The 26,760-nt window shown below is 43.9% G+C and overlaps 2 protein-coding genes across 4 annotated transcripts; one reads left to right on the top strand and one right to left on the bottom strand.

Moving 5' to 3' along the window:
• Window positions 1-2,805: 2,805 nt before the first annotated feature.
• BCL2L1 (BCL2 like 1) lies at window positions 2,806-13,021 on the top strand. Of its 2 annotated transcripts, none has more exons than XM_073580747.1 (3): window positions 2,806-2,992; window positions 5,739-6,433; window positions 10,686-13,021. In XM_073580747.1, the coding sequence occupies exons 2-3, from the start codon at window positions 5,927-5,929 to the stop codon at window positions 10,821-10,823; spliced, it is 645 nt and encodes a 214-aa protein (XP_073436848.1). In that variant the 5' UTR covers window positions 2,806-2,992; window positions 5,739-5,926; the 3' UTR covers window positions 10,824-13,021. The 2 variants fall into 2 exon arrangements, with proteins under 2 accessions (XP_073436848.1, XP_073436849.1); XM_073580748.1 differs by having other exon boundaries at window positions 2,991-3,123.
• Window positions 13,022-21,089: 8,068 nt separating this feature from the next.
• COX4I2 (cytochrome c oxidase subunit 4I2) lies at window positions 21,090-26,550 on the bottom strand. Of its 2 annotated transcripts, none has more exons than XM_073580746.1 (5): window positions 26,400-26,550; window positions 24,347-24,443; window positions 22,224-22,382; window positions 21,411-21,542; window positions 21,090-21,333 (listed from the first exon to the last, which is right to left on the bottom strand). In XM_073580746.1, the coding sequence occupies exons 2-5, from the start codon at window positions 24,441-24,443 to the stop codon at window positions 21,197-21,199; spliced, it is 525 nt and encodes a 174-aa protein (XP_073436847.1). In that variant the 5' UTR covers window positions 26,400-26,550; the 3' UTR covers window positions 21,090-21,196. The 2 variants fall into 2 exon arrangements, with proteins under 2 accessions (XP_073436847.1, XP_073436846.1); XM_073580745.1 differs by lacking the exon at window positions 26,400-26,550 and adding an exon at window positions 24,922-25,079.
• Window positions 26,551-26,760: the final 210 nt, after the last annotated feature.

Here is a 26,760-nt window from a genome sequence, read left to right as displayed (position 1 = left end):
CTGCAGGATGCTCTGGCATTACATCCTCCCAATGATACCATGGAGGATACCATGATGCAGGCAGTCCGTATGGACCGGAGACTCCGTGCTAGAGGAATGATGCAACAAAAGTCTCCCTTGTACCCCAAATTGTGTGACACTGCACCTGTATCTGAGCCCATGGAGGTTGGGTCAGTCTTGGTTAAGGAGAAAGAGAGACGGCACCGTAGAGACAACCTACTAGGCTTTTACTGTGGAGCCTCTGTACATTGGAAAAGGAATTGCCCCTCCTGCCCTTCTTCAGAGAAACCATCAGAGAAACGACTGAGTCTGGGCAATAATCGAGGAGGTTGTCCAGACTCCTAGGTACATTTTTTCTCATATACAAAGATGGTGCCCAAGGTTGAATTGGAATTTGCTGGTGGTCCTGTTATGACCACCGCCTTTGTTGACTGTGGTTCCTCCATTAATCTGATTGATGCCCAAGTTGTAACTCTTAATAAGATAGGGACAGTCAGGTTAAAAGACCCTGTTAAAATTGTGGCTGTAGATTCATCCCCTTACCCGGGATGGAATTTGCTTTATGTCTGAAGTTTTTTCTATGAAAATGGGTTCCACTCATGTGGAGAAGTTAAGTTGTTTTATTATGAATAATTTGCCTGCAGGACTGGTATTGGAGATGCCCTGGTTGCAACGCCACAGTCCTCTCATTCATTGGGTGAAGGGGGAGATCATCCAATGGGGATGTAATGATAATGGTCTGTGTTGTAACCCTGTTCCTTTTGTCAATCCGATAAGAGGACCTTCTATATGTAATGGAGGGATATTTAGGAACAAATTTCTCCAAAGTTTTGTCAGTCATAAGAATTGGCCAATATTTTTCGAGTGCTTTTTTCACCTCATGCCATCTATCATTAAAAGTGGAAATAAATCTCACTTTGTACGTCTCCATGGGCCTTTTCTTTGGTATAAGTAGGTCCGCCCATTTTGCCTGACTTCCCCTCTTTATACTCTGTCTAGAATATCCCCTGGATAGGAATCTTTGTGTAAGATTTTCAACCTGTCCCCGAAAGGCCTCATCATTCGAGCATATCCGTCTGGCCCTAAGGAACTGGCCCGTCAGAATTCCTTCCACCAAAATTTTGGATGTGAAGATGTGGCATGCAAAATGGAGTTTACCGCTGTTTCCTTCCAGAATACATCAGTATGCAAAACCCCATTATCTCCTTTTACAATTTTGATGTCCAAAAAATCAATGTCAGTCTGACTGTACGTACACGTCATTAATATTAAATCCGCATCTTGTTTTGTGCATTATCCTAAACTGGAGGTCCCTCCACTGCTCATTGATAATATGTTTCCTTACCAGTTCCCAACCTTGTAGTATTTTATGATCGAGTTCTCCATCTTGTATATGTTTTTCCCATTTTTGAAAAACTCTGTTCCCGATGGACGTAGTGTGTCCCTCAGTTCCCCATATATTGAGGAGATCGATACTTCCCCAATGTCCCTGGTAACCATTTCGCCCCATACCTCGGAGTCAATTTCCCTCCTCACATCCTGCAAATTATCTAATACATAGTGCTTGGTGTGCTTGATTTTAACGTAACTTTATTCTTTTATGAGTTATTTACAAGTTTCTCTTTCTTTACAGCCATTGACATGTCGCAGAGGTTAACACGTGAGGAGCGGATAGAAATTGTGTTGATGTCTGGTGAACGCAGTACCCGGGTCATAGCAGCAGATTTCAATGCAAGACACCCTACACAAGAAAACTGTCACCATTCCCATTTTATTTAGGTGTATCCATATCAATGGCCACCCTGTAGATTTATTTAGCGGTCTGGTTTAGGGTTATGTAGCCGCTACACATGGCCTCAAAATAACATTTTAGTGTAAATCCCCAGATTGCCTCATATCTGTGATTTGTTACTAATATTTTCAGTTGATGCAGAACATGGTTTCGTATTTGAGATTTTTTTTCTGTTTTTTTTTTCCAGGTTTAATAACAAAACTAAGAAAAAAATCACAGTAATAAAATACAATGCAGCAAGGTGCCCTGATGTGAAAATGTCTATAACCAGCTATAAAACATGTAATACTGGCACCAAAGGGTATTAATGAAAGGGTTAAATGACTTTGGGTCACTGATAGTACATCGTTACGCAGATAGTGACGCTCCGCCTCAAATTCAGGTAACTCCATTCTGGTGTAAATGAGTCCTGGGTATCGGAGCTGGCATAAAGTGGGCAATTCACCAATTTTCACAGATTGTAATAAGTAACTGGGGATTTTAACAGTTAAATGACCTTGGGCCACTCGTCTCACACCACCATTACACAGAGTGATGCCTCTCATCAACTTTAGGTCACTTCAGCTTGGCCCAAAAGGGATCCGGGCATCAGAGCTGGCATCACAGAGGGCAATCAGCCAGTTACCTTTGTGCCAGGCTGGAGTGACCTGAAGGTGCTGAGGTCATCACTACCTGTGTGTCTGCAGTGTGAGCTCAGCTGCCCAAGGTCATTTAACCCTCTCAATGACACCCTTTGGTGCCCACTTTGATGCCAGTTTTATAACGTGTGCAGCTGTTGTTAGGTGTATAGTGACATCAGGGCTGCACTGTATTTGATTATTGGGATTATTTTTGTTATTAAACTTGTTAAAAACACAGAAAGAATAATTGCTGAATAACAAACCAACTTCAGCCCCAAATAAATAAAAAAAAACTGGACGAATAATAAGACATGGCCGTCGCTGAGCATGACGCAGCCCTTTATCATCCCTAATGCACGTCGGGAAATGTAGTCCAGTGACGCTGCGCATGCTCGGAGCTGTCGGGCGCTGCCAGGACAACGGTCCTCTCACTGCCGCGCCCCCTGATTGGCTGTACACGGTCACTAAGGGCAGGGGCGGAGCTTCGTTGGACAGAGCGTCTCTGGGGGTTGTGAGGGGCACAGAGAGGTGTAGGTGTCCCCGGAGGGACAGACGGAGAGCCCGGCGGGGCCCCTGCTGTGTGAGTATCCCGGGCCCGCCTCCTTCCCTGTGTCCGGGGTGTGGACATATCTAGAATGGGTGTGTGTCCTGTCAGAGATTTATAGCTGTTTATTCCAGCTCTCTGCCTTCCTCCGGGCTGTGCTGTGTGCGGTATGTACCCGGCTCCCTACCTGTGGAGTGCATGGCATTGGCCATATTGTGGGGGCCCTGTTTGTGATGCCCCTTAATCTGCATTCAGCTCAGGGGCTGCTCAGTGTAAATTCCCATAATGCACTGCAAATTATCGCTCCCCCATTCATTTAAGGGGATGCTGCCCCTTCCCATAAGGGAGTGTTCCCCTTTAAGTTCCCCATAGTGGCCTATAGGGTTAGGTGATGCCCACTGTGCCACGTACCTGGATCATACTTCATTGCCCTCATGCCAAGCGTCCAGCGCCCACAATGATTTCATGAGTCCCATTTAATGTTTTGGGGCTCTTCCTTGAGAACAGCCGTTGGCAGGTGTGGAGCTATAAGTCCCAGCATGCCTACTGATCCCTCCTGCACACTATACTTCTGCGCTGACTCATGGCAGGTTGCTGTAGGGTTTGTCCAATCTGTATCCCCTGTCCATATCTCTAGAGCCCATGATCATGTGCTCTCTGGCCAGTGTGTAATACCGTTATTACGCTACAGCTCACTATATTGCAGTATTTCCTTTTAGCGCTGCTGCTTTCCGTCATCACAGGATGTCCACTCTCTGAATCACTTTCCTGGAATATGACCTAAATCTACACAGCAAATATAATCAGCGCCCTTCTGTGTGTGAACGATACACCGATTGTCTGAGGTGTTCTCACACCGCGCGAAGAAAAGCTCACTACAGATGTAGTCCGAAGCACATCTCTGCTATCAGAGTGGCCAGTGTTACTCATGTGTACCGTTATATTCTTGTTCATAGGGGCAGTATTATAGTAGTTATATTCTTGTACATAGGGGGCAGTAATATAGTAGTTATATTCTTGTACATAGGGGCAGTATTATAGTAGTTATATTCTTGTACATGGGGGCAGTATTATAGCAGTTATATTCTTGTACATAGGGGCTGTATTATAGCAGTTATATTCTTGTACATAGGGGCAGTATTATAGTAGTTATATTCTTGTACATAGGAGGCAGTATTATAGTAGTTATATTCTTGTACATAGGAGGCAGTATTATAGTAGTTATATTCTTGTACATAGGAGGCAGTATTATAGTAGTTATATTCTTGTACATAGGGACAGTATTATAGTAGTTATATTCTTGTACATGGGGGCAGTATTATAGTAGTTATATTCTTGTACATAGGGGCAGTATTATAGTGGATATATTCCTGTACATAGGGGGCAGTATTATAGTAGTTATATTCTTGTACATGGGGGCAGTATTATAGTAGTTATATTCCTGTACATAGGAGCAGTATTATAGTAGATATATTCTTGTACATAGGGGGCAGTATTATAGTAGATATATTCTTGTACATAGGGGGCAGTATTATAATAGATATATTCTTGTACATAGGGGGCAGTATTATAGCAGATATATTCTTGTACATAGGGGGCAGTATTATAGTAGATATATTCTTGTACATAGGGGGCAGTATTATAGTAGATATATTCTTGTACATAGGGGGCAGTATTATAATAGATATATTCTTGTACATAGGGGGCAGTATTATAGTAGTTATATTCTTGTACATAGGAGCAGTATTATAGTAGATATATTCTTGTACATAGGGGGCAGTATTATAGTAGATATATTCTTGTACATAGGGGGCAGTATTATAGTAGATATATTGTTGTACATAGGGGGCAGCATTATAGCAGATATATTCTTGTACATAGGGGGCAGCATTATAGCAGATATATTCTTGTACATAGGGGGCAGCATTATAGCAGATATATTTTTGTACATAGGGGGCAGCATTATAGCAGATATATTTTTGTACATAGGGGGCAGCATTATAGCAGTTATATCCTTGTACATAAGGGGCAGTATTATAGCAGTTATATTCTTGTACACAGGGGGCAGTATTATAGCAGTTATATTCTTGTACACAGGGGGCAGTATTATAGCAGTTATATTCTTGTACACAGGGGGCAGTATTATAGCAGTTATATTCTTGTACATAGGGGGCAGTATTATAGCAGTTATATTCTTGTACATAGGGGGCAGTATTATAGCAGTTATATTCTCTTATTTCCTGTAAATGCAAGATAAATCATCAGTCTTTTATACTATGCATATCTTTGTAATATATTCCACTTCAGTAGTTAACTATGTGATGTCATTGAACTTTGACACTGCATCATCTGACTTTTTGGCGCTCGTTTTTTTTTTTTAAATCCAGCGTCCTCTCAAAGCTATTTATGTCTGTGATGCCTGTATGTACTATGTGGTATTTCCTGATGAAGGGGACATGAGACCCCTGAAACGCGTTGAATAAAACCATTGCAATCGTACAGCATTCTCCTGGAATTTGTCTCCACGGCAGTGCGGAATATAACTACGAATTCCCATTGGATATATCATTTCTTTCCTCAGTTGTCTCACAGCGCGTACAATTTGGAGTTACAGGAGGATGCTGTGTTCAGGGTAGAGAATATGACATTTGTGCTGTATCCTCAGGTCTGATGGGAGCAGTTTTGCTATAGACAGGAGATGCTGATTGTTCTCTGCTTTCTATAAACTGTTGCTCATTATGTTCCTATGTTCATCTTTTTGATGCTCTTCCTTCTTTTGCAGATGATCTCCATTTTCCCCTCAGTCACCAGTGGATTCGGGTTTATTTACACCCGGCCTGAGTGATTCCCATGATGCCCTTCATGTGATTTCGTTGGGAACTCTAGATCCACGTCTCCTACCGCCTCATATCCGTCTCTCTGCTTTCATGTGGTGCGGTGTTCAGCTGGGGCCTCTCTATCCCAGGACATATGTTCTCACTCCTGAAGATGGACGGCGGCAATAAGAATCTTGTACATAACTTTATATGCAAAAAGCTTGATCAGAAAGGCTTTAACCTGAGCTGCTGCAGTGATGCTGAGCCTGCCATACTGCTGAATGGATCCTCACCCACTGCCCAGGTCGGTGCCCAGGCAGCTGCACCCCTGCCAGACAGCGTGGCTGAAGAAGTGCTGCAGACGCTGCTGGACGCCTCGGTTGAGTTTGAGTTGAGGTATCGCAGGGCGTTCAGCGACCTCACCTGCCAGCTGCACATCACCCAGGACACTGCGTATCAGAGCTTCGAGCAGGTGGTGCACGAGCTGTTCAGAGACGGCATAAACTGGGGACGCATTGTAGCATTTTTCTCTTTTGGGGGGGCGCTATGCTTTGAAAGTGCAAACAAGGAAATGGAAGGTCTGATACCTAGGATTATCGAGTGGATGGCCACCTTTCTGGAAACGGCTCTAGGACCATGGATAGAAACAAACGGAGGCTGGGTGAGCAGTGGGATTGTGGGCTGTGGGTCATAAGACTTTGAAAGCGGGTGAACAGCGGGTTGCTTAGGGCATGGCTAGTGACTGAGCAGTTTAGGATGAGCAAGCGGCAACACTATACTGTGGAGAATTGGTAACAAGTGGTCATTGGATGTTGGTGGGCCGTGGATAAACATGGGTCATAGATGGAGGGCGAAGAAAAAATGTTTGCCATGTGCTCACATCTTCATCATTTCTTTGTCTTCCTCTAGTTTGATGCAAGTTCTCACCCCCTTGAAATGTGTTGGTGCTTAATGATTTTCTAATCGTTACCCCCAGTTACCGCTTGAATGTCATCCACCTAAGACCCCAGAATCAGAACCCCTGTGGCTTTAGTACAGATGGTTATTGTGCCGTTTTAATCGCCAGGTCCCTACATCAGTCGTGTGCTTTCTGCTCAGGTAATGTTCCCTGACGAGGGGACTTCTGGTTGCCGCAGCTATTTACCTAGCTAGGACCGGCGGAGAGTCCCTACTTGCAACAGTGCCAGCAACTTCATTTATTCATGTTCCTCATACCTGTGGGGATATTTTAGTGGAAGTGGGGAATTCCAGACGTCCCATTCACTAAATATATTACTGTAATATACTGTGGTTATTGCTCTGAACAGAGCACCCCTCCGCAGCTTACTGTTCCTGCATGCCGTGAAGCTTAGCATTGGCTCCCACAAAGTACAACTCTCCACCCCATCCGCCATCTTTCCTCGACAGCTAAAGCCAAATTTATTGGGGGCGTGTATAAATATGCAACAGTGTGCCAACCCATTACTTCCCAGCATCTGTTACTGGGAGAAACTAGGGAAAGACTTTAGCATTGAGCCACTAGTGCAGGAGCTTTCTGTGAAGGCGGTGGTGTCGGTGGCCGATGTCACCGTGTAGCGCCAGCCTAAGTGTAGTGATGACATTAGAGACTCCTGACCTTGTGTGACCTCTTGATTCCTATATCTGTAGTGTAGAGACCACTGCACTGCTCTCGGCATGAACACTACATCTTCCACGGGGCAGCACATCTGGGCATGTTGTGTTGGATTTTGCTAGGTGCAGATTGAAAAGTGAGTTCCTGAGAGCTTAGCCCAGACCCCATAATACTATGCATTCAGGTGCAGTGTGATATGGGAAATGCGTGCAAGAGCAATGCATTGTGGGAGCTGGGCCATTAGAGATGTAGACCAGCTGTTTGTCACAAGACTGTCCATGGAGGGGTGATCAATGCATCCAGAAGTCAAAACTGAACCCAAAAACGTGAATTATTTGTGAGTGGAGAATTATGACACATTGTTCACCAGATCGCAAGGCTGCACGTATTTTATAACTGTCCGCTCGTCTGGCTGATGGCTACCCGTATCAATATCCCCTTGTACACATGCATACTCAGCCAAGAGATAGATGTCAGGAAACCCCCATGCACTTTTGATGGCCACTTTTTGATGTCATTTCTATAGTGGTCACAGTCGGGTGTTGGAGGTGCTGATATCACCTCCACTGATCATATATTGCTGGCTTATCCTAAGGATAGGCCATAAAAAAATGAGTTGACGTGCAGCCTGAGCGCTAACAGAAAATCAGCACAGCTTTGTATGTGACTATGGGATAAGACCTAGAGATGATCAATTGGCTTCTCACTGTCCTGGTCCGGTCCTCCATGGCAGCCAGTCTGTAATTCTGTGCATGGTTTCCTGAGCCCCACTGGCACTTGTTAGGCACACAATGTCATGATTTCGCAGGGCCTAGTAAGTGCAAAAGGTGTCAAGGATGTTGGGTTTAGAAGTAAAGACTGGCTGCCATGGAGGACCGGACTGACGTCAGATCAGGGCAGTGCGAGTCACATTGCTCATCTCTATGAATACCTATTGCAACAAGATAAGTGAAGTATTTGTAGAGTTGCTCAATAGGTAAAATGTTAAAAGTCATAAAGGTGCACCGATCTGTGAGCTCATCAGGGTCGTACTCACCTTTTCTACAGCCTGATTACTAGGGGTGAGTTAACTGATGATGATGACTAGTCGGTGAGCAATGTCAAGAATGCTATTGTCTTCTCCTCACCTCCTACCGGGGACACTCCTGAGAACAGAACTGGGATTCATGCCTGGACTTAGCCGGCCGCTCCGCAGATTGCACAGTTCATTCTTCTGTAGCCGCATGTAAACATCTCGCTGATGCCCGAGACATTCCTGCACAGGGAGAGCTGGCCCGAAGATATGTGGCTTGTGACGAAGTCTTCTGACCTCTCACATAATGATTTGGACTTTCTGTCAAGGTGGTCACAGCCACACCTGTGTTACGGGCAGAGCGGAGATCTGCCTACAAGCAATATGGGTGCTCACTCTCCTTGGCATATACAGTGCCTTGCGAAAGTATTCGGCCCCCTGGAACTTTTCAACCTTTTCCCACATATCATGCTTCAAACATAAAGATACCAAATGTAAATTTTGGGTGAAGAATCAACAACAAGTGGGACACAATTGTGAAGTTGAACCAAATTTATTGGTTATTTTAAATTTTTGTGGAAATGCAAAAACTGAAAAGTGGGGCGTGCAATATTATTCGGCCCCTTTACTTTCAGTGCAGCAAACTCACTCCAGAAGTTCATTGTGGATCTCTGAATGATCCAATGTTGTCCTAAATTACTAATGATGATAAATATAATCCAACTGTGTGTAATCAAGTCTCCGTATAAATGCACCTGCTCTGTGATAGTCTCAGGGTTCTGTTTGATGCACAGAGAGCATCATGAAGACCAAGGAACACAACAGGCAGGTCCGTGATACTGTTAGGGAGAAGTTTAAAGCCGGATTTGGATACAAAATAATTTACAAAGCTTTAAACATCCCAAGGAGCACTGTGCAAGCGATCATATTGAAATGGAAGGAGTATCATACCACTGCAAATATACGAAGACCCGGCCGTCCCTCTAAACTTTCATGTCAAACAAGGAGAAGACTGATCAGAGATGCAGCCAAGAGGCCCATAATCACTCTGCATGAACTGCAGAGATCTACAGCTGAGGTGGGACAGTCTGTCCATAGGACAACAATCAGTCGTACACTGCACAAATCTGGCCTTTATGGAAGAGTGGCAAGAAGAAAGCCATTTCTCTAACATCCATAAAAAGTGTGTTTTAAAGTTTGCAACAAGCCACCTGGGAGACACACCAAACATGTGGAAGAAGGTTCTCTGATCAGATGAAACCAATATCGAACGTTTTGGCAACAATGCCAAACGATATGTTTGGCGTAAAGGCAACACAGCTCATCACCCTGAACACACCATCCCCACTGTCAAACATGATGGTGGCAGCATCATGGTTTGTGCCTGCTTTTCTTCAGCAGGGACAGGGAAGATGGTTAAAATTGAAGGGAAGATGGATGGAGCCAAATACAGGACCATTCTTGAAGAAAACCTGTTGGAGTCTGAAAAAGACCTGAGACTGGGACGGAGATTTGTATTCCAACAAGACAATGATCCCAAACATAAAGCAAAATCTACAATGGAATGGTTCACAAATAAACATATCCAGGTGTTAGAATGGCCAAGTCAAAATCCAGACCTGAGTCCAATCGAGAATCTGTGGAAAGAGCTGAAAACTGCTGTTCACAAACAATCTCCATCAAACCTCACTGAGCTCGAGCTGTTTGCCAAGGAAGCATGGGCAAGAATTTGTCTCTCGATGTACAAAACTGATAGAGACATACCCCAAGCAACCTGCAGCTGTAATCGCAGCAAAACGTGGCGCAACAAAGTATTAAGTTAAAGGGGGCGAATAATATTGCACGCCCCACTTTTCAGTTTTTGCATTTCCACAAAAATGTAAAATAACCAATACATTTTGTTCAACTTCACAATTGTGTCCCACTTGTTTCTTCACCCAAAATTTACATTTGGTATCTTTATGTTTGAAGCATGATATGTGGGAAAAGGTTGGAAAGTTCCAGGGGGCCGAATACTTTCGCAAGGCACTGTAAATAGAGAGAGATGGGGGTATCTGCTGATTTAGGTTTTCTAGGGCCTATGGAAGGCAGATTATTGGCCCTCCGTGCACTCTTTAATGGCTTTGGTGACCACGGTGCATCCTCTCACATGTATAGCAGTGGTCCAAGATAATCCAGAACTGGATTCACTGATGGATTACTTTGGAGGGAGGAGGGTGGTCTCCTGTGTCCCCCTGATGTCAATGCTGGACATTTTTGTTTTATTAACCTCCTTTTCCTTCCCCACAGGAAGCTTTTGTCAGCCTTTATGGGAGCGACGCCGCAGCCAAATCCAGAAAAAGCCAGGATCGCTTCGGGAAGTGGCTGCTCACTGGAGTGACGCTGGCCGGAGCCTTCATGTTGGCTTCCTACATGATCCGCAGATAGATCTCCACCTGCCGGACCCAGATAAATCGGAAGGGAGGAGAAGTTTTCACTGTTGACCCAGACAAAGAATGTTTTATCCCTTTCATCATGCAGGATGCAAACAAAAAAGTCTAATAAAAATACCTGGGATTGCCTGTGGGCTGATTCCAAACCTTTTTTTTTTTTTTTTAACCTTTTGTTAGCTTGTTTTAAGTCTCTGTTCTGTGGATCAGATCCATAATCTGTATCTGAATAAATAGGTTTTTCCTTTACCCATTTGTGCTGGATGTCACCTCGTGTCCTCGATGTTTGTGACATCACTGTGCGATTGATCCACATTGCAGTGCAAGGTCTGCGGGGGGTCACGTACCCCTCTAATTTACGATAAGGACCTTGTTATTACCTAAAGGGGGCTTCCATCTTATTGACATCACCTGGCAGATGGAGGGGTGTTTTCTATTAGCCAGAGGACTGTGTCTCCTTCCAGTACAGGGGTTGCCCATTTCTTTACGTGGCAGCTGCTCCAGTTGATGGCAAGAAGTCTGGACTGTTGAGGTCCCTAGTAATCAGCTGATATTGCCGCGTAAATCTGCCTAGGTAATAAGCTATCATAATGGAATAAATTGGGTAGCCATATGATACATGAACTTTATTGTCCTCTATGACAAAGAGAATCCCAGGTAGTGGGACTATCATCAGACAGGATTTTGGGGATCATCTCACGCCAGCCCCAGTGCACTCTTCTACAATGGCACTACAGTATTCGTAAAGGTGAGCGCAGCACCGTCCTGAGCATCATAGCCTTCCCTGGGATTGAAAAGCTCCGCATAAGTCAAGCCTATAGATACAGGGATAGTGAGAGGTGCTGGTGGGATGAAGTTGCACTAGAAGAGGTGACCATCAGCTCTCGGAGCACCATATTTAATCTATTACCAGTATCTTAAGGAACTGGATCATAAATCTGGATTTTACACTTAATAGCAGCAGTACTATTTGCTATCTTCTAGGGGGATCTATAAGTAGATTTATAACCCCCTACATAGAGCCTGATGTGTGAGAACAGAATAAAGAAGATGTAAATAGAACAGTATCCTCCAACCTGCGGCTGTTGGAGCATGCTGGGAGTTGTAGTTTTGCAATAGGTTGGAAACATTGAGGTATTTAAGGTAAAAGATGTTGAGCAGAAATGCAGGAGACAATAAATTGTATAACCATATTAGTGTGACTATAGTATGCCAAAAATATTATAATATATTCAGTCGTAATCCTGGTAAATTAATAATCCTTAAAGGGGTTATACAGGGCTTTATTTTTTTGCTAAGATCATACAGGCAGGTAGGTGTTAGGTACCTGCCTGTTATGCTTGGTGCCGGCTCAGAGTGGTCAGCTTCCGGTGTCGACAGCGAGTCTTTTTTCACATTCTGCTCTGTTGACTGAGGACATGCTGCTTGACAGCCGGCTCCCCACTGCCTAACTGCAGGGAGCAGGCTGTCAATCAGCATGACGTCATCCGTGACACCCCATCGACAGAGCAGAGGGGAAGAGAAAGGGCTGCTGTGTTGACGTCGACACCAGAAGCTGCAGAATGGCCGGCAAGAGCTGTCTGTCACTGCTTTGAGCCAGCAAACATAGGCAGATCGCCAGCAGCTCCATGCCTGTAAAATCTTAGCTCCATAATATAAAAATAATCAAAATCCCAGATAATTCCTTTTCAAGAGAAAGTACCTAAGATCCAAGCCCTACAGTCATGTTTTAAGTGAATGTTCGTTCACCTTTTATCATAAGGTAATAATTTCTGCTGATTAATTTCTTGATATATTTTTATAGGGATCGAAGCGCTATTTTTTTAGTACAGGGCTCCAAATCTCCTGCGTAGAGGTAAATGATAGCAGTGTGGTTTCCTGCAGCCACCACCTGGGGGAGCCTACTGTGCCTTATTAGTAAGTACTGTGTGTGACCAGTGAGCAGGGTGCTCCCTCTAGTGGTGGCTGTAGGTCATGTAACTCCATTTATGCAGGGGATGAATGGTTGGAGACCTGTGTACACCTAATGATCACCTCTATTGCTTAAGTCAATTCAGCTTACCCGTCACTAGTGGAACGAAACTACGCCGCTCACCTCTGTGGATTTTATTGATCAATTTCATCTTTAAGAGTAACAATCTCCTGACACAAACAAATTCCATTGTGAAAATTAATAAATACATTTTCTGTAATCGATGACTCCTGTCTGGCTGTTTTTTTTTACTTTTTTTTGGATGATTTTATTAAAGATATTGTCTGGGTTCTTACTGTCATATTTGTCAGATTTCCACTTTATTTGATATTTTCTTTATTTTCACTAGTAACATGTAATAAAATGGCAATATACCATTTCTTGTTTCCTGAATATTTCACAAGCCGTGGGTATGTCTGTAAGCTGTGGGGTACTCCAATAGGGGGCTTAAGATTCTCAAGAATGAGGGTTGGGCATATGGTGGTATTAGAGGGGGCCTATAGTTCTAGTGGACCAGATGTTTCATTGGGATCCATGAAATTCCTAATTAATGGGGATGATGATCAATCAGCTGCTTCCCCTGAAGACAACAGGTGATAGAGGCTCCATAATTGAGGCGTATTTTATTTAAGTTTAGTTGGCAATATCGAACACCCCTATTAAAGTAAATGTCCCCCTTTCTTAATCTTGTACTGAACCTCAGTTTTAGGCTGGGGTCACACTTGCGAGAAACTCTCATAATACCCGACACTCGGGACCGGAGTGTGCGGCTGCATGTATTTCTATGCAGCTGCACACTCCGGTCCCGAGTGCCGGCGGCAGTGCTGGTTATTGATGCAAGCTTCTCACAATGTGACCCCAGCCATATCCTGACCCTCCAAATTTGCACTCACTATTTTGTAGACTTTAGAGCTGAAGCTGCTAACAGCCCTTCTTGTAATTTGTGTGCAGAAAACTTACACCGGCTATTTGGCCTCAACCAGTTTTTGGCTAAGTGACCATTACTGATGTGTAAATGACAAGGGCAGGAGGAACAGGCCAGTGTGTACTGAGTGAAAGCCAGAACAGGATCTGTGGAAATTGGTGAGAGTTGAGTATTGATTCTCATTAGTAACGAGCTGAAATAAGGTGTTTACTGAGCATGCTCTGGTATTGAGTGACTTTGGGTGCTCAAAAATATGTTTGCGTCCCCACGCCTCCATGTCTCGCGGCTGTACAGCAGCTGCAATACGTGCAGGTATTGCCTAACAAACAGGCAACTGTCGGACAGCCGCGGGGACTCGAACATATTTTTCGAGCACGACGAAGTCACTCATCAACCAAGCATACTTGGATAACACCTTATCCGAGCACATTTGCTCGTCTCTAATTCTTATACATCAATGAAATAAGTATTGAACATGTCACCAATTTCCTAAGTAAATATATTTCTAAAGATGCTACTGACATTCCCACCAGAACAATAATAGTAACAATAACCCATCCAATCCACACAGGCAAAGAAATCAAACCATAGATGTTCATTAATTAAATTATGTGTAAGAATGAGAAATGACACAGGGAAAAAGTTTTGGAATACTTGAAGACAGAGATGCAAAAAGCCATGGAAAGTCATGACACCAGCTGAAATTGATAATTAGAAAGCAATCCTGCCATTTAGTGAAAAATATCAGCTGGTTCAACTGATGGCCTATAAAAAGGTGTCCCATTACCAAAGTGCCACACAAGAAACATCTGATGATGGGAAAATCCAGTGAGCAGTCTCAAGACTTTTGCATCCTTATTGTTGCAAAACATACTGATGGCATTGGTTACAGAAGATTTTCTAAACTACTGAAGGTTCCAGTGAGCACTGTTGGGGTCATAGTCCAGAAGTGTAACAGGCATCATTTTACTATAAACCGGCTAAGACCAGGTGCCCCCTGCAAGATTTCAGACAGATGAGTGAATATAATTATCAGAAGAGTTTTCCAAGAGCCAAGGACCATCTATGGAGAGCTTCAGAAAAATGTGGAATAAGCAAGCAGGTACAATTGTTTGAAAGAAAATAAGTAATGCAGTCAACCTCCATGGCTTGCATGCACGCTAACCACACAACACTGCATTGCTGAACAAAAAGCATGTTCAAGTGTGTTTACAGTTTACGCAGCAACATTTAGACAAGCCTGTGAAACACTGGGAGAAGATAGGTCTGGTCAGATGAGACCAAAATTGAACTCTTTGAATGCCGTAATACGATGTTTGGAGGAAAAAAAGGCACTGCATATGACCCCGAACACCATACCAACAGTGAGGTTTGGAGGTGGGAACATCATGGAGTGGGGCTGTTTTTCGGTATACGACACTGGCAGGGGCGGATACTGACAGCCTGGACCCCTGAGTCCCCCTCCTTTTATGGCAACCAAGCTATAAATATATATACAGGTGCTTCTCACAAAATTAGAACACCATCAAAAAGTTAATTTCAGTTCTTCAATACAAAAAGTGAAACTCATATATAGAGTCATTACAGACAGAGTGATCTATTTCACGTGTTTATTTCTGTTAATGTTGATGATTATGGCTTACAGCCAATGAAAACCCAAAAGTCATTATCTCAGTAAATTAGAATACTTTATAACACCAGCTTGAAAAATGATTTTAAAATCTGAAATGTCCTACTGAAATGTATGTTCAGTAAATGCACTCAATACTTGGTCGGGGCCCCTTTTGCTTCAATTACTGCATCAATGTGGTGTGGCATGGAGGCGATCAGCCTGAGGCACTGCTGAGGTGTTATGGAAGCCCAGGTTGCTTTGATAGCAGCCTTCAGCTTGTCTGCATTGTTGGGTCTGGTGTCTCTCATCTTCCTCTTGACAATACCCCATAGATTCTCTAAGGCAGTGGTCCCCAACCTTTTTTGCACCAGGGACCGGTTTCAAGCAAGACCATCCTTCCATGGCCCGGCAGGGCGGGGATGGAGGTGTGGCAGGGGCGGGGCTTTGGTCATAAGGGGGCGGGGCTATGGACGCGGTTGTAGTGTAGCAGTGCATACTTATAATTAAATAACATTTATAATGTGACTCAACTCACCATAGGTTTTGAATGAGTGCTCCATCACCCCATTCTTGCCTGCTCCATCACCCCATCACTCCCTTCACCCCATCACTCCCTTCTCCCCATCACTGCCATCTCTCCATCATTGCCTTCACCCCATCACTCCCTTCTCCCCATCACTGCCATCTCTCCATCATTGCCTTCACCCCATCACTCCCTTCTCCCCATCACTGCCATCTCTCCATCATTGCCTTCACCCCATCACTCCCTTCTCCCCATCATTGCCTTCACCCCATCACTGCCGTCTCTCCATCATTGCCTTCACCCCATCACTGCCGTCTCTCCATCATTGCCTTCACCCCATCACTCCCTTCTCCCCATCATTGCCTTCACCCCATCACTGACATTTCTCCATCACCCCCATCATGGCCTTCTCCCATTACCCCCTCATGGCCTTCTCCCATCACCCCAGGCATCATGGTCTTCTCCCATTACCCCCATCATGGCCTCCCATCACCCCAGGCATCATGGCCTTCTTCCATTACCCCCTCATGGCCTTCTCTCCCCATCACGGTCTTCTCCTCATGTCCCCATCTCCTCCAGGGCCAGGCTCCACCTACACAAACACAGACACACACACAGACATACATGTACACACACAGACAGACATACATACACACACATTATACATACACACAGACACCACCTCTCTCCTCTCACCTGCCCGCCGCCCGCGCTTCCTCGCTCTCACACAGCAGCGGCGCGCTCCTCTCTGTCAGTCAGAGACAGGAAGCGCGGGCGGCGGGCAGGAAGCTGGACGGGTCCTTGCAGCTCCGCTCCTGCTATTCCCTCTTGCAGGCAGCGGAGCTGCTTGATCGCTCCCTGCCCGCCGCTACACGCAGTTTAAGAATTGCTGCGCGCCGCCCCAGCCCCCGCTACGCCACTGACCGCCCCTGGCTCCCCTTGTGTCCGCGGACCGGCAAGGGCACTGCAGCGGCCCGGTGCTGGGCCGCGGACCAGCAGTTGGGGACCCCTGCTCTAAGGGGTTAAGGTCAGGTGAGTTTGCTGGCCAATCAAGCACAGTGATACTGTTGTTTGTAAACCAGGTATTGGTACTTTTGGCAGTGTGGACAGGTGCCAAGTCCTGCTAGAGAATGAAATTTCCATCTCCAAAAAGCTTTGTCGGCAGAGGGAAGCATGAAGTGCTCTAAAATTTCCTGGTAGGCTACTTTCAGACATCTGGTGTGTGGGGTCCGGCGGCGTGCGGCGAAAAGCCGAGCCGTCGGATCCGGCCTGCAGCGGTGACACCGGATGTGTATGCGGCGTCTGATACGGCTCGGACAGGATTTAAAGGAGCTGCAGGTGGAAGATACATCGGGGACGAGAGAGACAGCCGCCGAAGGGTATGGCGTTTAGAGAGAGACACGTGGGGTTAACACTCAGTGTCCGGGCGACAGAGAGAGAGATCTCTCTCTCCCCCGGACACTGTGAGTGTTAACCCACAAGTGCCCGGCGAGAGAGATCTCTCAAGTGTCCGGGTGAGAGAGAGATCTCTCTCTTGCCGGGCACTTGTGGGGTTAACACTCACAGTGTCCGGGCGTGCGCTGTGTAAAAAGCCGTTCCGGCGCTGCAAAAAAAGTTGCAGGGAACATTTTTTGCTGACGCCGGACAGGCATTTTTTGCCGCATCCGGCAAAAGCCGGACACGCCATATGGCCATCAGGCGCAATGCGGCGATAGAATCATAGAGTTGGAAGGGACCTCCTGGGCCATCTGGTCCAACCCCCTTCTCAAAGCAGGATTCGCTAAATCATCCCAGTCAGATGTCTGTCCAGCCTCTGTTTGAAGACTTCCATTGAAGGAGAACTCACCACTTCTCATGACAGCCTGTTCCACTCATCGATCACTCTAACTGTCAAAAAGTTTTTTCTAATATCTAATCTGTGTCTCCTCCCATTCAGTTTCATCCCATTGCTTCTAGTCTTTCCTTGTGCAAATGAGAATAAAGATGATCCTTCTACAATGTGACAGCCCTTTAGATATTTGTAGACAGCTATTAAGTCTCCTCTCAGTCTTCCCTTTTGCAAACTAAACATTCCTAAATCCTGCAACCTTTCCTCATAAGGCAGGGTTTGCAGACCGGTCACCATTCTGGTCGCTGTTTTCTGAACTTGCTCCAGTTTGTTGATGTCTTTTTTAAAATGTGGTGCCCAAAACTGGACACAGTATTCCAGATGAGGTCTGACCAAACAGGAGTAGAGGGCAATAATGATTTCACGTGATCTAGACTGTATGCTTCTGTTAATACATCCTAGAATTGCATTTGCCTTTTTTGCTGCTGCAACACACTGTTGACTCATATTCAGTCTGTGATCTATTAGTATACCCAAGTCTTTTTCACATGTGCTGTTGCTTAGCCCTATTCCTCCCATTCTGTATATGCTTTTTTCATTTTTATTGTCCAGATGTAGTACTTTGTATTTTTCCCTGTTAAAAACCATTCTGTTAGTTGCTGCCCACTGCTCCAGTTTATTTATATCTTTTTGAATCCTCTCTCTCTCTCTCTTCTCTAGTATTAGCTATCCCTCCTAGCTTTGTGTCATCAGCAAATTTAATCAGTTTACCCTCAATTCCTTCATCTAAATCGTTGATAAAGATGTTGAACAATACAGGGCCCAGGGCAGAGCCCTGTGGTACCCGACTTGAGACATTCTTCCAACTGGATGTGCAGCCATTTACGACAACTCTTTGGGTCCGATCACTAAGCCAGTTATGAATCCACCTAACAATTGCCTTGTCCATTCCATACTTAGTCATTTTTTCAATAAGGATTGTATGAGATACTGTGCTGAAGTCAAGATATACTATATCTACAGCATTTCCTTGATGCACCCAATCAGTGATTCCGTCATAGAAGGAAATTAAGTTAGTCTGACATGACTTATTAGTTACAAACCCATGCTGACTCTGTTTAATCACTTCATTTTTATCCAGGTACTGACATACATGTTTAATAATTTGTTCAAAGATCTTTCCTGGTATAGAAGTCAGACCCACCGGCCTATAGTTGCATGGGTCCACCTTCTTCCCCTTTTTGAAGATAGGTACAACATTTGCTCTTCTCCAGTCTTCTGGGACTTCTCCTGTTCTCCAAGAATTTTCAAAGATTATGGAGAGGGGTTCAAAAATAATAATGCTAGTCTATGGGATAAAAGCTGGATCCGGTGGCAACCGGCACCGGATCCGGCTTTTACATTTTTCGGCACATCGCGCCTGATGCTAAAAAACTGATGTCTGAAAGTAGCCGTAGACGGCTGTGCTGACTTAGGTCTTGATAAAACACAGTGGACCTACACCAGCAGTCCTCATTGGTCGTCTCCCATGAAGTCCTCTTCGGCTCATACAATGACGGATGGTGCGATCTGACACTCATGTTCCTTGAGCTTGAAGTTCACCTTCAATCTGTTTAGAAGTTTTTCTGTGCTCTTTTGTTACCATTCGTATTATCCGTCTCTTTGATTTGTCCAGGGAGGTTGGCTACAGTCCCATGGAGCTTAAAGGGAATCTGTCACCCCTTTTTTCGAATATGAGCTGTCGGCACTGCCATCAGGGGCTTATCTACAGCGTTCTGTAATGCTGTAGATAAGTCCCTGATGTAACCTGAAAGATAAGAAAAAAAAGTTATATTGAACTCACCCAGGGACCGTCCGACACCTCCCATCTCCATACAATGCCGTCCTCTTCTTTCCTTCCTGTCGTGGCTCCTGAGCAGGTGCACTGCTTTGCCCTGTTGAGGGTAGAGCAAAGTCTGCAGTGTGCAGGCGCCAGGAGAGGAAGGAAAGCTGGCCTCTGATTGGCTGGCAGCATGTATTGCAGCCCAGGGAGCCGCCGGGTTCCCTGCTCCAAAATACAATTCAGCTCAATGTAAATCCTTGGACGCACATCTAGTTGAAATACTCACATAATCACTAGTGCAGGAGTGCCCCACCTTCACCACCTCCGTGCCCCAGTTCATCTGCAATATACTCACCCCTGGGCACTGTAAACATCATATAATAGAAGGGTGAATGGACAAATATACCGAGACATTCTTGATAATAATCTGCCATCTACACGGATGATGAAGATGAAATGAGGGGGGGCATTTCAGGAAGAAAATGAACCCAACCACACAGCCAAGGAAACTCTTAATTGGTTTTAGAGAAAGAAAATAAAGCTGCTAAAATGGCTAAGCCAATCACCTGACCTGAATCCAATAGAAAATGTATGGAAGCAACTAAAGCTTAGAGTTCATAAAATGAGCCCATGGAACCTTCAGGATAAGAAGAGTGTTTGTGTGGAATAATGGACCAAAATCACACCTGAGCAATGCATGCGACTAGTTTCTCCCATGCAGGAGGCTCTAAACGGTCATCACCAACAATGAAATAAATTTCAGCAAGCGTGATCAATACTTTTTACCTGTGTGATTTATCATTATTACACATAACTTAATTCATGAAAATGTATGGTTTGATTTTCTTTGCCAACATCTAGTGAGAATTTCATGTCAAGAGAAATATTGGTTACATTGTCAATGCTTATTTCACCTGCTGCATTCTCTTATTTTTTTGCAGACTGGGACGTTTCAGCATTTATATTCCTTGGAAAGCCCTTTTAAATCCTGTCATTTGATAAAGTGTTAATGCAACGTATGTACACAGTGACTCCACCAGCAGAATAGTGAGTGCAGCTCTGGAGTGTAATACAGGATGTAACTCAGGATCAGTACAGGATAAGTAATGTAATTTATATACATAGTGACTCCACCAGCAGAATAGTGAGTGCAGCTCTGGGGTATAATACAGGATGTAACTCAGGATCAGTACAGGATAAGTAATGTAATGTATGTACACAGTGTCTGCACCAGCAGAATAGTGAGTGCAGCTCTGGAGTATAATACAGGATGTAACTCAGGATCAGTACAGGATAAGTAATGTAATGTATGCACACAGTGACTCCACCAGCAGAATAGTGAGTGCAGCTCTGGAGTATAGTACAGGATGTAACTCCGGATCAGTACAGGATAAGTAATGTATGTACACAGTGACTGCACCAGCAGAATAGTGAGTGCAGCTCTGGGGTACAATACAGGAGGTAACTCAAGACAAGCAGACACAGGTTTGTTGCAGTTTATCAGTAGCTTTGGGGCTACAAGTATGGAATAGAAATAGACCCCGATAGGACTGTCAAAGACAAAAGACACATGCACACCTGATCATGTGGATTGCTGACAGAGTTTATTTGCAGACTGTTGGTGAACTAGTACATGGACAAACTGTGGTTAGCTGTTTACAGAGGGTTTGTGGTGGTTCGTATATGGTCTTATTTTTTCCAGTCGTTCTTTTCGTAGTCCCATTTGGAGGAAAAGCCTTCAATGGGCCCCACACGCATGTCCAGCATTCTGCGAATCTGCATTGCTATCCAGTCTTCATGCAGGGTGTGTGGGAGAGGGGGGAACACTACAGGGACAGAAAACATGGTGTCAGTGCCACTATAAACAGGTCCCACAAAGCCCTGCCTCCCATATTATCCTTACCGTGTACTCTCTGCCACCACACTATGAGTCCTGTTATCCCAAAGAAGAAAAAAATTGCACCAAATACTGTTTTCCACTCGTTGGACGGTTTGTTCAACTCCGCGTATGTCAGGTTAAACTTGATGCGGTAAACTAAGGGGAAATGAGAAAGAAAAGAGTTAAAGCAGCACCAAATATGGACCTCCTTTACCCTAATGGGGAACGTACCATAACCAGGGTCAAAACAGATCTTGGGGAGTTTACCATAATAAAAAGACTTATCAAACCAAGCACAGGCACTCGATGCACCTTTGGCGCAGCCAGAAAAAAAAAAAAAGTTCAGTGCATTGTCCCACCTACATGTTTCCCCATCCTTCTCTGATTCCTGTAAAGACAGAGCTATCAATCAAGGAAGAAATAAATGTAAAACAAGTAGGTGCGACAATGCACTGAGCTTCTCTGCCACCCCGAGGGTGCACCGAGCGCCTGTGCTTGGTTTGAACAGTCATTTTGTGTTCATAGATTCCCTTTAAATTCAACACTCTTGTGCCATTTCTGGCTTTAGTAATATAGATTGATTGATTTTTTCAACTGGAGCACCCTAATGGTGACCGTCAGGTATATTAAGGCAAGAGCATAAAGGGCAAATTCAACCAGTTCTCGCCTATATCAGAACAGTGTTTTTTGAGCTTGTACCTGTGCTTATTTTGAAAGCTACAGCTCATGTAAACCAAATCAACGACACCCACAGACTTCCATCACTGGACCAATACCAGTCAAATCAAGAGTCCCCGTAATGGAAACCAGTAGACAACTGATCACACTGTACATTACGTGATATCTTGTCTTCTGGACTCAGCTGCTTCCAAGGTCCTTTCTCCTTTTCCTTAAGAGCCTTCTCTTGTGAGCTGAGACTATCAATGAAGGGAATATCAGGTAACGGTAGAGTTCGGTGGTCAAAATATGCCGGCTTTGTGTAATATGGTACCGCATCTATTGATCGAAAAAAATAATGTCATTAGTCCAAGTACTGACACCATTGCATTCATATTTTTCTATTTATGGGGTCAGTATTATAATAGTTTTATTATTATACAAAGTGGGCAGCATGCCACAATATTGTAGTAATGATTTTACATAGGAGCAGTATTATAGCAATTATAATCTTTTACATACAAGGCAGTATTATAGTAGTTACATTCTTGTTCCTAGGGGCAGTGTTATAGTAGCTATATTCTTGTACATAGGAGCAGTATTATAGTAGCTATACTCTTGTACATAGGGGGCAGTATTATAGTAGTTATATTCTTGTACATAGGGGGCAGTATTATAGTAGTTATATTCTTGTACATGGGGCAGTATTATAGTAGTTACATTCTAGTACATAGGGGCAGTATTATAGTAGTTATATTCTTGTACATAGGAGCAGTATTACAGTAGTTACATTCTTGTACATGGGGCAGTATTATAGTAGCTGTATTCTTGTACATAGGGGCAGGATTATAGTAGTTATATTCTTGTATATAGGAGGCCGTGTTATAGTAGTTATATTCTTGTACATAAGATCAGTATTACAGTAGTTATATTCTTGTACATTGGGGCAGTATTATAGTAGTTATATTCTTGTACATAGGGGGCAGTATTATAGTAGTTATATTCTTGTACATAGGGAGCAGTATTACAGTAGTTATATTCTTGTACATTGGGGCAGTATTATAGTAGTCATCTTCTTGTATATAGGAGGCCGTGTTATAGTAGTTATATTCTTGTACATAGGAGCAGTATTATAGTAGATATATTCTTGTACATAGGGAGCAGTATTATAGTAGTTATATTCTTGTACATAAGATCAGTATTACATTAGTTATATTCTTGTACATTGGGGCAGTATTATAGTAGTTATATTCTTGTACGTGGGGGCAGTGTTATAGTAGTTATATTCTTGTACATAGGGAGCAGTATTATAGTAGTTATATTCTTGTACATAAGATCAGTATTACAGTAGTTATATTCTTGTACATTGGGGCAGTATTATAGTAGTTATATTCTTGTACGTGGGGGCAGTGTTATAGTAGTTATATTCTTGTACATAGGGAGCAGTATTATAGTAGTTATATTCTTGTACATAAGATCAGTATTACAGTAGTTATATTCTTGTACATAGGGAGCAGTATTATAGTAGTTATATTCTTGTACATAGGGGGTGGTATTATAGTAGCTATATTCGTGTGCATAGTGAGAGCAGTATTATAGTAGTTATACTCTTATATAGCGTGCAGTTTCATAGTGTAGTTTTGTTCTTGTAAATGTCTTGCCATTTCTGCTTACTATCTGGGAGGCTGTGGCCTTGTTTTGCTTTACCGATAAAGACATGATTGTGAGTTTTTTTTTTATAAAGGATTTCCCCAGGCATAGTCAACACATGATGCTTTGTGTCCGGTGTTTTTAGGGGGTTTTGATGGAGGAACTGTTGTCACTGATAGTAACCTATAACTACAGAAGCTCCTGACAAACCTTTACGCTCCTTAAGCTCTTGGTTTGGGAACTGAGGTTCACACACTCCTACATGTCGTTCTTTAGTGACTCTTCGTGCAGGAGCCTCGTTCTATGCTCTCACTTCTCTCATGGCTCGTTTTGGGCCCTTCACAATTTTTCTCTTCAGACAGACTACGATTCATGCCTTATGCTGGATGTACCTCATTGCTCATTCTGTATGAGAAGCTGTTCCTTATTACAGCCGCCTCATGTTTGTGTCCTTGTTATTTACAGCTGTCTCATTGACAGAATTTATTAAAGGTGCCGGATTCTATGGGATAACCACAGGAGCCTCCCGCCATTATTTCTGGTACCTCATGCATCATTCCAGAGCGGTTCTGGACTTCTATGTGGTTCATTCTGTTAATTGTCTGTCAGGTCTCCCTCACCCAGTGTGGTATGTTGTTATGACCAGCACTTACCGCTGTCCCCATGGCCGTGAGCCGCCCTTACACCGACAGCTCCTAGTACCCTCATTTTAGCCAAAAGCGGTGACCTCTGTGCCAGAAGCGACAACATCTGTAATGGAAATGATCATATGTCAAGATCTGCACCAACCCACGACGCTCCCCTGTATTGGGAATGAGGGTCATGTCCTATGAAGTACAGCCGTAGAGTGGCGTGGTGTGGATCGCCCTGGCACTACCACTTGTCACCTGTGTTGAGCATGCTTCTGACCTCTGGGAACTGGGAAAGGTCGAAACATCTCATCCAGTGTCCGTCTATGTGGATGCAATAAGATTGTCAGCTTTTTGGTACAAGCTACGACTTTGCAAGCTATGAGCGGGATTTGGGATCCTGCACAGAAGACGATATGAGGTTACTACATGCACTGGCATAGCCGGTAGATTACCAGGGCCTTCTTGTCCTCGCTGCCCTGGTATCAGCAGCCGGTCTTTAATCCATGGCACAGAAATCGCTTTATCCCCCACCCCCTATGTACCGAGCAGCACCCACATTTTGGGAGATGGCAGCACAGGCCTTTTGCAGTACTCACAGTGACGGGGAAGGGAGCCGAGCTGCAGACTCTGTAAAATGGAGAGAGACTGAGGGACAAGGTCTGGGATCACAGCCAAACAAAGATTTTGAGAAAAAGCCAGGAGCAATGCATTCTGGGACAGAGAGACAGCAAGGGACGCCTTAATCCACCCCCCTCCCCAGCATAATGTGGCAAGAAATCAGAAAAGGAGGGGTACACACTAGGTCACCACCTTGTTCCCATCTCCTCCTCTCAATTTGAGTCCTTCCTCCTTCCATTGTGCCACCAGCCATGAAAGACCCTAATGTTTACCACCTTCCCCCGTCTGTTTCCTCCTCCGGCCTTTAACGCTTCTTTTTAAAGGGGCCCAGTCACCAATTTATGCATCAACAAGATCGCCATAGAAGCTGACCCTATTATATATATATGGAAGGGGGACAGATCACATTCTCTCCCCTTAGCATCGCTTCTCTACAAAACCACCTTGATGTTAGTAGTAACCAAAACTGGACCACGAGACCAATAAAAAATAAAAAAAAAATTCTACTTCCAAGTTCAGAACACTAAAAGGAGTACGGAACACCCAGAATTCTACAATATCCCACAAATTACTGTTGGGCCAAAACAATTTAAACAAACTTTCAGTGTTTCAAACGACTAAGTTTGAAGGTTTATTAAATATAAAATATTCCACAAACAAGGTACAAAAATGTAAAAAAAAAAAAAAAAAAAATACAACCAGATAAAAATCCAATAAGGCAGTGTGGTCACATTATCACATTAGAGTATGTGCACACTGAGGGCCCAATTCATTCTTGCATTTCTGCCAGGTTTTCAGTGTAAATACCTCTCAAATACTGACTTTTTTTGTTTGCAAAAAATCACCTATTCAGTGGCATACATGGAAATCACAGGGCCCCATAGCATAACTAATGGTATTGCCCCATTTCCCCCTACCCCAGCTAAAAAAAAAAAATCAGTATGTGTATACAAAATTATACTATATATAGCAATATCATATCTCCCAGCTTTTATCAAATAAACCAGGAGAAAAACACGTATTGCGGCATGTACACACTGATTATGCCCCTAATGAAACCCCTTAGTGTTGTCACCAGCGATAAAAGGGGTATGGGCATTATAAGTTTGATATTAATGGCTGAGAACATGGTAACAAACTGCAAGCTTCCAAGATTACTCCGGTCTCTTCTTGAAAGCTTGTAATATATTACGGTCTTTTCAGTTAGCCATGAACAGGTATCATCAACCACTGAGGACTCTCAAATCTTAATATTTTTCTATCTACTGGCTAACACAGTACTAAGATATACATCTTTCCTGTAAGAAATACACAAAAATTAATCATAACCTTCACATCAGGGTTACAGAAAATTGCTATGCCCCTTCAGTGTAGACCCCGAGTCATCGAGACATTCGTACTCCAGTTTTTTTTTTAATCCCTTTATTAGGGATCATGTATGTAGTTACATACTCACCGTAGCCACCTTCACCTGTTTTCAGCCCCGCTCTGACACCACGTGACTGCAGTAGTGACCGGCCAAATCACACAGGTGAGTGAGGCGGCTGAGGTCCCTTTTTGAAAACTTCTCAATACAAGTCTATGGGAATCAAGAATGAGGTTCCGCAGCCTCGTTCTGAGCCCCATTGACTTGTATTGAAAAAAAAAAAGTGACTTCCACTATACACAGTGGTGATACGGCGGCTTACAAAAGCCGTTACTTCCTGCCGGAGCAGCACAAACACTCTGAGGGTCTGTGCGCACAGCATCTTTATCAGGCGGATTCCGCCTGTAATTCTTCGTAGTGTTTTCTTAGGGCTTTTTCAGGTGGGTAACTG

The sequence above is a fragment of the Dendrobates tinctorius genome, unplaced genomic scaffold, assembly GCF_039654945.1.
Source record: "Dendrobates tinctorius isolate UK_male_01 unplaced genomic scaffold, ASM3965494v1 ptg000065l, whole genome shotgun sequence".
Lineage (NCBI taxonomy): Eukaryota > Metazoa > Chordata > Amphibia > Anura > Dendrobatidae > Dendrobates > Dendrobates tinctorius.
The sequence above is the reverse complement of the archived record's forward strand: the minus strand, read 5'-3'. Positions and strand labels throughout refer to the sequence as shown.